At 39.6% G+C, this 15,187-nt stretch overlaps 1 protein-coding gene across 1 annotated transcript in view; it reads left to right on the top strand.

Moving 5' to 3' along the window:
* Nucleotides 1-7,651: 7,651 nt before the first annotated feature.
* TSPAN13 (tetraspanin 13) overlaps nucleotides 7,652-15,187 on the top strand; it is a 34,265-nt gene continuing 26,729 nt past the window's right edge. The window contains exon 1 of the mRNA XM_060020417.1: nucleotides 7,652-7,909. Coding sequence (XP_059876400.1) covers nucleotides 7,847-7,909 — 63 coding nt within the window. The 5' untranslated portion in view covers nucleotides 7,652-7,846. The remainder of the gene's footprint in view (nucleotides 7,910-15,187) is intronic.

The raw sequence follows: 15,187 nt of genomic DNA, 5'->3' as shown, positions 1-15,187 counted from the left end.
AACAGCTACTATACAAAACCCCCTGAGTTGAAATGACAAAAGTCACCTTACGAACTGTACTCCTTAATAAACAGTTATTGTTTTAAAGAAAAATTTGTGCAAGAAACTAAGTTTGAAAAATACACAGGTGGTTTTACTATTTTTTTTTTTTTTTTTTTTTTTTTGCCGTACGCGGGCCTCTCACTGTTGTGGCCTCTCCCGTTGCGGAGCACAGGCTCCGGACGCGCAGGCTCAGTGGCCATGGCTCACGGGCCCAGCCGCTCCGCGGCATGTGGGATCCTCCTAGACCGGGGCACGAACCTGTGTCCCCTGCATCGGCAGGCGGACTCTCAACCACTGCGCCAACAGGGAAGCCCGGTTTTACTATTTTTTTTCTAGAATACCATTGTTTATATAATATAAAATATCAGATTACTGCTACTTTAGGCTGTAAGTATTTCTCTCCCCGCTCTCAACTCTTTCACAGTCTAATCCCAAAGTGATCATCCAGGAACACTGTCAGCGCCCGGGGAGTCCCCGCTCACCCTTTCCCAATCACTGTTTCCACACACACTCCCTCAAATGCACGACTACCTGATATTTATGGTTATCGATCCCTCGATTTTATTTATAGTTTTTAAGTCATCTCTAAATACTGTCATTAAATTTATGTTTTTGAGTTTTATATAAATGGAATTATAAAATCTACATTCTTGCGTTTGGGTTTCTTTCACTCAACTCCACGTTGGTAAGACACATCCATATTGTTGAGTTAGCTGGATTTTGTTCATTTTTGGTTTGGGATAGGTTTCCACTATGTGAGTGTACCATGATTTAGTTATCCATTTCTAGTATTGATGGATATCTGAGTTGTTTCCAGCTTGGACGATTTCCAGTGCAACAGAAGCTGCATTAGACTATATCAATCTCACTTTTAGAACTCATAAACTGTTTATAGGTGAGGCAGAAAGATACATTTTTATACAAATTAAGAACATTTCGTCACCCTTATAAATGCTAGGTTTCCTTCCATTTTTCTCAAACATAATGATAGCTTATTTAAATAAGCTATAAAGCTGTTGACCACTTTAATTGCACCTTTTCCTGTTCATTCTAATATATTTGTATTAATTAAGGCAGTATTATTCGCTTTCAAATAAAAATAATGTATTTACTGAAGTAGCCATTGGACTAAATAAATACAACACATATTGATCTACAGCACTTAAAATGAAACACATTCAGCCCTCAGAATTGAAATAGGGTAGATTTCCAGAAAGATTTTTTTAGGTGTGATGGAATATTAATAAATTGCATCAATTCCCTCTAAATTGTAATCTCACTGGTATGTTGTTAATATAGTGAATAAAGAAAAATTGGAAGGGAGAATGTGGAGACAAAAGAGGCACAGGGCCAAGAGGATTATCCCATCACTAAAGCTGATTGTCCCATCTCTTTAAAGTCAGCTGATCAGGTTGGATTTGTCTGGCCATCAAGCTGAATTTGCCCATTAGGCCCTGGAACTGTATGTAATTTTGTAATAGCTGAATATGCCACCAAAAAAAGTCACTTACAGACATTTAGAATTGAGATTTTAGTGTCATATATGAGAAGATAGTCATATATATCTATATGTTTTAGTCTTCTTGGCATCATATGGAGGGGAAAATAAAGCAAGTAAAAGCAATAAAAACTTCAAGTTTAATTTGTGGTTAGAAGAAAAACATTTTCTGAAAATGAATTATGATTTGAGGTCTTTTAGCATGAATTGTGAAACATCCTACATAGCAAAAGGGGGTCTGAATATTATTGTAGGAGGGATGAATGTGTTGCATTTAATTGCTAAAGTTTGGCAAAACATCAAAAAGGATAACAGAGAAAATAGAGCAAGAGATAGACTCCGAAGGAGACAGACAGTTATTGATCAGCTCCTTCGTCTCCTTCTTGGCCAAGAAACTCCCTTCTCAAGCTTCATTCAATGCAAAAAGCTGCAAATCATTACAAAGGAAAGTTTCTACAGTTCTTTCCTTTATTTCCCTGGAGACACAAGAGTATCAGAGGAATAGATGACAAAGAAATTTGTAATAAAAAGAAAATCGTTATAAATAATTTAACTGGATCAATTCTAGTAAAATCACTGAGAGACATTTAAAAAATTGGCGTTTAATTTATTTAAGGATATTTTATTGACTAAGGAAAATACAGTGGGGTTTAGATATAGCAAAGTGTACTATAGTTGAAGCAATTTAAAATTTGCAGTATTACTGATATTTTATTTGACTATAAATTGTGCATGAGCAATTTTATTTTATATTTTATATATTTTATATTATATTTCTGAGAAGTCTAGAAAGTCTTTTGGTAACATAGTTAAAAGTTCTGTACAATAGCTTAGGAGTAATTTTACTTAGGATTTGTTGAACACAATCAAGTCTTGGTGTTGAATTATTAAAAAAGAAATGTTGACCTTAAACTGAACTGATGGAAAAAGAAAAACAGAATTAAAAAAAATTAAGATCATGTTAAGCTAAACCTAAGCCACAAATAAAGAGTTTTTAAATGAGGATTGTTAAAACATGCAATAGATTACCCAGATGAAGTGAGAGAATTTCCTTCCATGGTAAAATGACGAAGACTGAAAAATTGAAAGATCGTTTGAAATGTGACTAGAGAAATATTTTTAGGACAGAAGGGGAATATGTAGTCACAATTATTTTTCAGGAAAACACACCTCTCAGATCTCTCGTGGGAGCATAACTGAAGCCAGCCCCAACGCTATACTCTGAAATTCATCACAGCATTTGTGCTGATGTTTCTAGCCAATTACTGTGGCAGAGATACCAAGGCAGGCTCATTACAGGAGGGTGTGCTGGATGTCTCTGACATTTGGCTTTGGCTTGAAGACTCCCTGCTTTCCTTGCCAAAGCTTTTAAAAAGTGCACTGCAGTCTAAGACTTTCCTTCCTTCCTCCCTCCCTTTTCTCCTTCCTTCCTTTCCTCCTCCTTTCCTCCTTCCCTCTATCCCTCCCTCTCTTTTATCCTTCCTTCCCTCTGTCCTTCATAGAGGTCAGACCTGAATTGTGTTCTTTTAGCTCTCCTAGCCTCCTATGGCTCCTTTCCTATTTTCCCTCACAGATGTTTCTCCCAATAAATCTCTTGTGCATCTAATCCAGTCTTGGTGTTTGCTTCTCAGAGAATCTGGATTAATGCACGAGAATTCTGTTTGAATTAGATCAAAAACAAAACAAAACAAAACACATTTAAAACAAAGGAGAAAGAGAAAGGAGTATAGTAATCTCCTAAATTGTTAGAAACTCATCTCATATTACAGATTTATTTAAGGATTAAGAAATTATATGTAAAACTGATTAGATTTAGTTTGTCATTGTTATTCCTATTTAAAAACAGTTAAAAAAGCCGTTTTCTAGGAGACTCAATTTTTTTTTTTTTTTTTTTTTTTTTTTGCGATACACGGGCCTCTCACTGCTGTGGCCTCTCCCGTTGCGGAGCACAGTCTCCAGACATGCAGGCTCAGCGGCCATGGCTCACGGGCCCAGCCACTCCGCGGCATGTGGGATCTTCCCAGACCAGGGCACGAACCCGTGTCCCCTGCATCGGCAGGCGGACTCTCAACCACTGCGCCACCAGGGAAGCCAGACAAATTTCTTTTATAAAAATAAAACTTCCTCTTCCACTTAACAAAATAAACAGTCTCTTACCTTAGTCTCCAATATAATTCTCTGAGAAGAACTACAGTCCAATGTCCTATTTTTTTTCTCACTCAAAAACAGCAATTTGTCAACAAAGGTGCAACATCAAAGCATAATTTGGAAAAAGGACATTACCTGTGGCAGATTTTATTTTCCAAAGATACACTACAGTACCAGGCATCCTCTGTGCTCTTCTGCAGTGTGACTTGTAACCCTCCCATCAAGAGGTGGCTCTGCTTTCCCCTCACTTTGAAACTTGTCAGGCTTGGGTTCTCCTGACTAGTAGAGAATGGTGGAGGTGATCTTCCTTGGATCTGTGCGTTGATATCTCTTACTAACTTTGGAAAATTCCTGACCATTATTTTCTCTTTACATATTTCTTCTGCCCCGTGTTCTTTCTCTTTTCCTTCTGGAACTATAGTCACACACACATTACTGGATTTTTGTCTCACAGGTATCAAATGCTCTGATCCATTTTTCCACTTTTCATCTTTGTGTTTTAGTTTTGAATTATCTTCAAGTTTACTTTTTTCTTCTGTTGTGTCCAGTCTGCTGAAATCACATTTTCAAAAATCTCTGATTATATTTTTCATTTTATTTTCATTTTCCCCTTAGTAATCTTTATCTTTCTGCTGAAATTCTCCGTGTGCTCCTGTATGTTTTCCACTAAATCCTTGAACACATTTATCATTTTGAGTTTTCAGGACCTGTCTGATAATTCTAATATCTGGATCATCTCTGGTTCTGCTTCTACTGACCATTTCTTCTTTTGACCATAGGTCCAATTTTTTGGATCATCCAAGTCTTTCATAATTTTTGATTGTGTGTCAGGTAGTGTGTATAAAAGAACACTGAGAGCAAAGTAAATAATATTTACCAGCAGAAATGGGTACATCCTTTATTCTGCCAGGCTGCTACTATGGGTACCTAAGTCAGTCTGCACTATAGTTGAGCTGGGTCAGGATTTGTTACAGGTTTAGTTAGGTTCAATTCAGCATTGGCTTCAAATGTTTTTAAGGACACAATCAAGATTTTCCTTTTATAGGAAGGAGACCTCATACAGATCTCTTTGTACTTTACAGTTCAGTCACCAGCATTCTCAGCCTCAGATGTGCTTTACAACTTGGCTGTTACTTTTTTTTTTTTTTTGCTGGGGAGTGTTCTTTGCTCTTCTGTCATGTCCTTGGCTTTCACTCATGTCCTTATGAGTCCTCTCCCTTTCCTGCTGTTTTAACAGCGTTGGAGGGCTTTTGCAGTATACTGTAAAGAGATTTTTCTCTTCTGCTAATTCCTTAGCCTTTGGCAGCCACTGCTTTGGATTAGGTAAAGACCCAGATTGCTTTGTCTTTCCTGTCCTAATCTGTTTTTAGCCACTGTCATACTTGAGGATGTTTGTGCCCATTGAGATAGCTGGGGAGGGAGCTCTCTTGCCTGACCACAGCCTATAGAGCTTCAAATCCTTGTACTATGTGAAGGCCCATGGGTTAGAGTTGGCAAGTAGTTGTACACTCACTCTGTGGCTTTTGATCCTTGGATTATAAACTGTCACACTACACCCACATTAAAAGATGGTTAAATGATCAGCTAGTTTCTCTTTATCCCTCTCTATGGCAGTCTTCTTTCTATAGCTAATCCATAAGAGATAAAAACACTGTGGGCTTTTTCTTCCTAAGAATGTCTTATTACTTCTTGGATTTTAGTTCCTTTAGATGTCTTTGGTTCCTCAGTTCCATGAGAGGCTTTTTTTTTTTAGTTGAGGTGAAATTGATATATAACATTTCATACATTTCTGGCGTACAACATTATAATTCTATATCCACATACACCACAAAGTGATCATCACCAGAAGTCTCATTATCATCCATCATCATACAATTGATCCTCTTCACTCACTTTGCCTACCTCCCCACCCCTTTCCTCCCTGGTAACCACCAGTCTGTTCTCTGTATCTGTGAATTTGTTTTTTGTTTGTTCATTTGTTTTGTTTTCTGATAGGTTTTTTTTTTTTAAAAAAACGATAGTTTTGTAGCTTTTCTAGCTCATTCTTGTTAGGGTGGGAGCAAATGGTCTTTTGCAAATTTCTACATCCAAATTCTAAGGTGGAATCCCACTATGTTCACTTGTTTTGTTTTCCAATTTGCAGTACTTTCTTGGTTTTCTCTCTTAAAGGCCACAACTCCTAATGCAACCCTCCTACAACTTTAGCTCTTGCCTGGTTTCCGTAACTGCTCCCTTAAATTGCCCCCCAGACTTAAGGGGAATTATAATAACTACCTGCTCTTGCTAGCTCTGAGCTGCTTCATTATCCTTTGTTGGCTTCCTTTAACCTTGTCCATATTTTTCAAAACAGTCCCTTTATTAAACTCTTCTCAGTCATTGAAATGAGCCACCTCCTTCCTGCTGGGCCCCTGACTGATAGGGCACATTCCTATGAGAAAAAGTAAGAGATTCAACCCACAGGCAGATAGTAGAGTGTATTATGAAGAAAGCAAATAGAGAATTGTCACAGTTGGTTGAGTTATGTTGAAGTGGTAGTAACGTTGGTGACATCCACGAATGAGAAGAGAAAGAATAGATTTCCCCCCTAATTCTTCTTTAATAAGCCTCTGGCTTCTCAAATGGAAAGCTGAGCCACAAAGTTTTATTTGGGTTTGAGGGTCATTTTCCAGATTAAAATTAAAAAAAAAAAAGGAACTCATTTGGGTGTATACAAAAGGTTAATGTGGAATACCAAGGCTAAAGAATTAATGTGGCTTTCTTGGTATGGGAAGGTAAAGAGAGATTAGAAGAGGAAGCAGACAATTCCAAGAAGACAAATTATTTTTATCAGCTGCAATATTTTATTTAACATATACAGCATCATTTGCTATCACATAACTTACTCAGCATGAACCCTTAGGTTTCATATAAGTACCTGAATATTTCTCTCTAAGAACCTTTTTTGGTAGAAGGCACCATGAAATAACCAAACCTTTATTGGCTTAGCTTAGTGCTTGGAACACAGCAGGTTTTCAAAAACTGTTAGATATATTAATACTAGCTGACATATATTAAGGACTAGCTGAGTCCTTACACTGTGCCAGGCACTCTGCAAAGAGTGCTTGACATACTGTTAATATCCCAATTTATAGGTGAGGAATCTGAGGATACATGAAGCATTTCTATAATAGACACTCAAAATGATAATGAATTGACAGAGGTGGAGACTGTGTCATTAAAAAATTTTCACAGTTGTTTGTGGGAAAAAACCCCTCAGCTTATTGAAATGCAAGATTGGAAGACAAAAAACCTCTTGATTTTCTTTTGCATGTATGATAAAGTTTATCAGCACTTTTGCAAATCCCTGAAGGATACATCTGACCTGACAAGAGTCACAATTATGGGCCATATACCTTACCTATTTTCTGAGAAAAGCAGAGATTTCATCTCTCCGTTTATTCTTTCACTTGTTTCCTTCCTTTCATTTTCCCCCACTTCATTCTCTCTTTTAAATCGTTCACGTTCATTCATTTATTGCTTCATTCCTTCCTTTTTTCCTTCATTCAAACAAGGCCAGGTGCTTAATTTTAAAATCTCATTCAAAATGGTGCCACGTCACCCGCTGGGGCCAAGAACCGAGAGGTGCTGTCATCTTTCTCCCTGCCAGCGTGGATCTCCGTGGAGTCCCGCCCTCTTCTCCTCACCTGCTCCCCAGGAACCCGCGGCGAGGTCGCTGCCACGCACTCTGGCCTCAGGCACTCTCCCTCAAGGCCTTCGCCCCTTCCCCCTCTCCCAGGGGCCGCCCCGCCCCGCCCCTCCCCTCCCCTGCCCTCCCCTCCCCTCTCCTCCCGGATCCCAGCTAGCTGAGCGCATTTATTTGCATATTTCTACCTTTGTTCCCCGCCGGCGGCCAATCAGCGCGCGGGGCGAGGCGGGGGTCTGGGCGGGGCTCGGGCTCTGACTCTGTCTTCAGCTGCTGCGGCCGCAGGTTCCAGAGCGGGTAGGAACCGCCGCGGGCGCGCCGCGCGCTGCAGCCCCTTCCCAAGCCCCGGGCTCCCCACCGCGTCCCCGCTGCTGCGTCGCCTCGGCCAGGCCCCGAAGGCAAGGACAAAGAGGCTGCCTGGAGGCTCCGCCGGAGCCAGACTTTACCTGCAGTTGCCGGGAACCTCAGGCTCCAAGATGGTTTGCGGGGGCTTCGCGTGTTCCAAGAACTGCCTGTGCGCGCTCAACCTACTCTACACCGTGAGTATCCCGAGCCCGTTCCTCCCCCCCTGGGGGCTTTGCACCTGCTCGGGTGCTCCGTGACTTCCCTGTCTGGCCAATGACTCTCACTTCATCCCGCACCCCCTTTCTGTCTTCCCACGCTCTGGCCTCCCCCGCCCGGCCTCGCCATCCGTCCCCGCCGGGGACCAGGAGCCGGCGACTGTCGCAGTCTCTTCCTTTCATTGTGAAGCCGCCGTCTTTCTGGCTCACTGGCCGCGTCTCTTCCCCATTGCTCTACCCCGCCCCCTCACCCACCGCCTTGTTTTTCAGTTATTTGACCAGACCTCTTCACTTTCCCATCCTTATACCTTCTGCAACTCGCTCTTGGCTCCCAAATCCATCTGGGGCGGATTTGGAGGCGGGAGCCGCCTCGGGTTTGAGGACAGTTTTGCAAAAATAGCGTGATCTGAAACTGACAAGGCGGCATATGGATGGTGTGCGTCGTGTTTAGCTCTACGTGCGCCTGTGATTTTAATTGAGGCCACCGTGTAGGTTCACAGGATATCCGCAGCTTCCGAAGTTTGTTTCGTGCTTACATAAAGGAATGTCTTTTTGCGGGGAGCGGGAGTTGGGGGGGGGAGTTTTGCTTATACCTGATGCTTTTTCCATGTATCTCCCCTCTTATCATTATCCTAAATCCATTTTAAGCTAAATTCCCCAGTAAATAAGCGAGCCTCCACCCAGGTTGTTTCTTTTCCTGCCAACCAGCTTGGGCTTTTTAGTTTTAACCCTGCAGTGTATGTTTGTAATTTTTGAGGGGCAATTCAGGGTGAACAGGAGGATGGGAGAGTAGATTGCCGTTTACCAATGGCCTACCACGTCCCAGATTTTACATACACTTTCCTTTTTCTGACAATCATCCGAGAAAAGGGGCATTGTCTAAATTTTATACGTAAGATAATAGACCGAAAAGGGCTTTAATAACTTTACATAGTTGATAGTTGACGAGTCAAGAAGTGGAACCCAGGCTGTGGGATCCAGATCTTTCCACAGGCTTCTTTACCATGCAGAAGAAACTTCATCTTCTGTCATCATCCCTCCATCATAGTCTTGCTCCCTTCTATAAATACACCTGGGTTTGTTTTGCAGCATCCACCCTGAAAACAAACCCAGCTCCTGTGCATTAGCAGAGAGCTAGGCCATCTGTGCAAGCTTAGGTTACATCCTTGGAGTGCGGAGTCTGCCTGTGGTCCCCAGCAGGAGGGAGAGGCTGGGTCCTTTTAGCATTACTGTTCCCTTGTATGTGAACAGGGTTGCAAAGCTTTGAAAGCAAGACATAAACCTGTAAAAAGTATGTCTTTCTGACTAGTTAGTAGGAATCTAATCAACATGTCACTAATCCTAGATTTGGGAAAAATTCTAGACCACCTGGTGATTCAGGTACTTGTAATCGGAGATCCATGTCAAGTTTCAGATGAGAATCCACCTTTGTCTCACCTGAACATGCCTATCACATTGATTATTTATTAAGTAAAAGCTGACCAATTCTCCAGGTATTTTCTTTTGTTAGCATGGATGGCCTGTTTAGAACTTCACATTCCCCATTTTATGCTGACTTCTGCCCCTCCCCCTCATGATTTAGCTACCTGTTTGCCAGACATTTAACCTTATAGTATCTGCTTACACACAGTAGAATGTCTGCGTTGCATACTTAGGTCACTGAGGAGGTCTATACAGATTAATATGCCGTATATATTTTTTTTTCTAAAGGCAAGTTATTTTTAAGTCTGGTTCTGTTGCTTTTGAGACATGTCATTTCTGCTTGAATCTCTTGTGTATTAGGAAAGCAAAGAGAAAGGTAACTCTGAAGGAACATATTATATAAGACTTTTATATCTGTTCTAAATTATTGACCTTCAGAGTGTATTCTATTGATTTTAATAGCACTGTAGTAAAAATTAATTGGAAATTCACAGGACTGTAAAGATGGTTGGCCCTTTTAAATCTAAACCTTTTTATTTTTTTTTTTGAATTAATTTATTTATTTATTTTTGGCTGCACGCGGGCTTTCTCTTGTTGCGGCGAGCAGGGGCTACTCTTTATGCGGTGCGCGGGCTTCTCATTGCGGTGGCTTCTCTTGTTGCGGAGCACGGGCTCTATGCGTGCGGGCTTCAGTAGTTGTGGCTCGCGGGCTCCAGAGTGCAGGCTCAGTCGTTGTGGCGCACGGGCTTAGTTGCTCGGGACCAGGGCTCGAACACGTGTCCCCTGCATTGGCAGACGGATTCTTAACCACTGCACCACCAGGGAAGCCCTAAGGCTTTTTAGAAAGAGGATATTTCTTAAAATGAATTACTGTCTACTGCTTATACATTGTGAACAAGTTTAGATGAGTTCAGCAGTTTAAACTGGAAATGAATGAAAGGTAAACATTGAACCAGGTCTCAAATAGATGATGAAAATGTGCCATTGCTATTATTTAGATTCTGTATCTTCCCTGGTTTCACCTCAACATTTTAAGATGGGAAATGTCAGGTGGTTGGGGGAAGGGTTAAGGCTGAAGACTTGGGAGACATTTCTTTTTAAGGCATGAATAGGAGGACCCTTTATAGGTTCCAATCCCACCTGGGTCGCTGCCTCCGAAATAAGCTCAAAGTTGTGGGATTGGATCTGAGATTATTTCTAAAAGTGTTAGTAAATCCAGGATTGCGTATGGGTGTGGTAGGTGTAAAGGCCATGGTCTGCTTTGAGTCATCACTCTTGCCCTGAAGCATTTTCTTGAGGAACTTAGGGCAGCCTGACTGTCCACGTGCTCAGGTGGCCTGCTTATGACCTTGAGATTAGGGCAGAATTCGTGACCAGTCCAGAAAGCATGTCATTAAAATAGGTTGGATGGAACATCCCCTAAACTTGTCATGGATTTTTGATCACTAGCCAGAGGAGGGGCTGATTTTTGTTGTTGGTTATGGTTTGGTTGTTTTAATTAATAGAATCCCTAGTAATGAACAACTTTACGTTAGTGTAGTGAATATCAACAGTTTATAGATACGGGAGGAAAGGGAGAAGCTATGGTTTCTTTATGCACTTTCATGATGTTATACAAAAGAGAGTGACTTGCTCTAGAACTTCCTACATTTATAGAAACTGAATGTTTCTTCACTCAACAAATATTTATTGAGTGTCTACTGTGTGCAAGGCACTGTTCTGTCTGGGAATACAGCAGTGAACCAAACTGGGCTTTGAAATCAACATGCCTTATGAAGCCTCTTTTTCATTCACTATCTTCTCTACATATGATCTCAAGAGCTTTCTTCAGTCAATAAACATTTGCTTACTGTGTGCATTCTGCTGAGAACTGTGGGAAATAATAAACACATACAAAGGCAAGTACCTCCTCTGTGAAGACAGGATCTAGTGGGGATTTATGGAGTGGAAAAATTAATGTTATATAAGGGAAGGACTGACTTTAGGTGCCACAAAATTTAGGACTAGGGTAGGTCTTTGTGGGTTGGAGAAGAAGGTATGATTGAATTGAGGAAGTGTGGAAATAGCTTGGTCTTTTTGATACTGTTCAGGATATAAACACAAGTGAAAACTGCTTTGGGAAAACGGTCTATTTTATTTTTAATCGTTTATTTTAAAATAATTTTGATTGAAAGTATTTTGAAAAAAAGTGAAAAATAACTTTAATTATTCCTAGTGATTTGTGGGGAATTTTAGAAGGTATGAAATAAGTGTTGTATTAAAATATGTAACGTTTTGAATATGTCTCCTTGTGCTTCTTAAGCAGAGAAGAAAAGACTTCTAGGAATCGACTGCTGTTTATATGTATGTGTGTGTGTGTGTGTGTGTATGAATAGTTTTAATTAAGAACGTAAGGAACAGAATATAACTCATGGTCTTTAAATAAGGGTCATTTCAGAAGTTTCAGTTTTGTTTCTTATTCTGTATTTATTCTTCTAAAATCTAAGTTTGCTTCTGTTGGTTTTTTGCAATATTTTTTCTATATCTTTGGTTGCTTTGGGGAAAAAAATCTCCATGCAGTCAAAAATTATACCAATTTACATTCATTTTAAGGCATATGTTTATTTGCGTTTTAGGTATCTCTGAAATTGAGGTTGTCTTAAAATAGGTAAAACATAGCAGATAAATATATATATATATATATATATATATATATATATATATATCTGTACAGTCTATGGAGAGAAAAACAGCTGGGTTTCGGAAGAAAACCTAAATTTGAATACCAACTGTACAGCTTGCTTGGAATTTAACCTTGGGCAAACGTCTCCATCTGAGTTTCACTTTTTTCATTTATAAACTGGTGATGATATTTTTCATTCTTCCCGTGTGGAGTTGTTAGGATAAAAGGAGAGAATGTGGATAAATGCTTTGGATGTGCTATAGAAAAAAGAGCAAGTTGTTACAGCTTCGTGGAAAAAGTTGAATTATTTTAAATTTCTGAATTACAAACCTGTAAGTTACAATGGAAAGGTTTTCAAGCTACTGGGATTTCTAACACTTACAGGCTGGTGTTAACTCAAGCAGGCCCTACGGGGGCAAGAGTTCATACCCTCAAAGCAGTAGTATTAATCTTTCAGTTGTAAGAAAAAAATGACTGAGGTATGGTGAGTATAAATTTGGAACGATTTTCCTGTACATTTTTAAAAGTCCTATTCTGGTAATTAGAGGGCTGGAAAAGTATAATTTTGTTCAGTTTCTACTCCAAAATAAATGAAAAACGCTAATACTTCAGCCAAAGAAAAAAATCTACTTTTGTAATTGCCTTCAAATTATTGTATTTGACATTTTTCAAAATTCTGATCATTATTTTTCAAATTATTCTTATTTAATATGTGGTTAGGCTTATGTTATTTCTCAGCCCTTGTTCAAACTACTGAATGAATTTAAAATATTTAAGTGGTTGCTGAATATTTACTTGGATTTTGAATTTAAAAATGATTCACTGTTTACAGAACCTGGAATTTTCACGTGATGCTGTTGAGCTGGTGTTCATAGTCGGCCTTTGTGCCAAATGTGTTTGTGAAATTTCCCAACTTTTGATTTTAAAACAGTTACCGAAATGTGCTATGTCATTTCTTACTTGAAATGAGGTTATTTTCTTTCACAAAGTTTAACAACATAATTAAGAGGCTTTTAGAAAGAAAGAAAATTTATTAGGGGAATAATTGTATTTCAGCCTACGTTTGAAAAGTGAGATTTGAACATCTCAGTGGTTTAATTTGCATACAGTTTTAGGTAGTTTAAAAGTGGGCCATCATCACCTCAAACACATATGAATTACTGGTGAAGACAGGCTAGGTTTAGTTCGTCTTCCTTCTTATCACATTTCACCTGAATTGTTCCTCCATATTATCTTATCACTGTAAAATGAATAACGCACTTGTAATAGTGGATGAAAACTCTCAGAGAATAAACCCGAATTCCTTAGCATGCCATTCAAGATCTTTCACCATCCGCTCTTCCCGTGTGCATGTCTTCATATATTTCAGCCACAGAGGGTTCTCCAGACATTTTGCCCTTTGTTGCCTGTCTTTGCTGATCCTCTGCTCTTGACCTATAATACCTTGTTCTGTCTTTGTAAAACTACTCAAATAAAGCCTCCGGTTTCTTAAGTCAGAAAGAATTGTTTCCTTAAATTTTCACTTGGGAATCAATCTTACTACTTGAGTGCCACCCCAGACTAATTCAATCAGTATTCAGAGACAGGGAGAGGCATGTGATTTTTTGGTTAAAAAAAACCCTTTTAAAAATCTTCCTAGCTAATTCTAAATTACAGTGAGGGCTGAGAGTCAGTGTTGTAAGATTTTATTTTACTCTGTCTTTGCCATTAACCATACCAATGCTCCATACTATAGATTGCTTTGTGTTTGCTTTTTCCCCAGCTAGACTATCCACCGTTTATTGGCGGAGATCATAGCTTTCTCTTTGTTGCATCCTTTGGTTTGTAGCATTTTTTTTTTTTTTTTTTTTTTTTTTTAGCACAGAGCTTATACTTTCTAAATACTTCTTGAATGGAATTTGCAGAATTGGCTGTTCCCTTTTCAACAGAGGTAAAACATACCTAATGAAAGCTTGCATAAACAGGATAATTTGATCAAAATTAAATCTAGAAGGCAGCCAAATATTTTAAGACATGAAAATTAGCGTTGGGTTAAAAATAATAAATAGGAATTGCTTTTATCTGTCTACTGTAGAATCTAATATGTTTCTTGAAATACTCTTTTCTCTTTTCTCTCCTCCCATTGTTGGCCAAGCTCTCCTGTGCATCTGAGGTTTTCCTGTAACCTTTCCCATGAACAAATCAGCTTTCCGTAAAATTGTACTAGAATCATTGTTGGATAGGGTTCTTTATATTATTAGTCTAATTTATTATTATTAGTCTAACATAAATGTTAAGACGAACCCAAATAATTTTTCTTTTATTCATTCCAATAATATTAATTAAGCAAGAGCAGCAGTGAGCGAAACAAACCAAAAGGTCCTGCGTTCATGGATCTTACGTTTGGGGAGGAAGGTAGATGATAAGCAAATAAGCAAATAAGTTATACATCATGTTAGAAGGTAAAATGCTATGGAGAAAAATGGAGTAAGAAGGCTGAAGCACAGTGGGGCAGTGGGGGGGGGTAGGGGAGGATAAGGGCATACTTTTATGTGTGGTGGTCAGGATTAGCCTTCTCGGTAAGATAGCAGTGGAACAACAACTTGAAAGAGGTGAAGGACAGACATCTGGAAAAAGTCCGTGGAGGGAACGGCCTTTGAGAGATCCTGAAGGAGTATTTCTGATTTATGCAAGGGACAGAGAGGACGCCTGTGGCTGGGACAGAGTGAGCAAGCGGTGGCTGGAGTGGTTGGAAATGAGTCAGAGAGTTTCTGGGACCCAGATTGAAGGAATTGAACTTTTACACGAAGGGAAATGGGGAGCCATTGGTGGCTTTGGGCATGATTTTCATTTAAACGTTTGTCTGGCTCCTGAATTGAAAGTAGATTACAGATGGCAAAAGTAGAAACAGTGAGATCACCTGTAAGGCTACTGCAGTAATTTAAGCAAAGATGATGGAGGTTTGGACCAATATTATAGCAATGGAAGTAAGAGAAATGGTCAGCTTTTGGGTGTATTTTGAAGGTGGTGCCAACATAGTTTCCTGATGGATGAGAATATGGAGTGCGACCAGTCACAGATTACTTGTGGTTTATGGCCTAAACAACTGGCTTGCTGAATCTGCTGTTAACGGGAATGGGGAGACTGGGTGGAACAGGCTTTGGAAGGAACATAAGAGGTTCAGTATTAGATGT

Source organism: Delphinus delphis, chromosome 9, assembly GCF_949987515.2.
Source record: "Delphinus delphis chromosome 9, mDelDel1.2, whole genome shotgun sequence".
Classification (NCBI taxonomy): Eukaryota; Metazoa; Chordata; class Mammalia; order Artiodactyla; family Delphinidae; genus Delphinus; species Delphinus delphis.
This window is presented reverse-complemented; position numbering and strand designations above follow the sequence as displayed.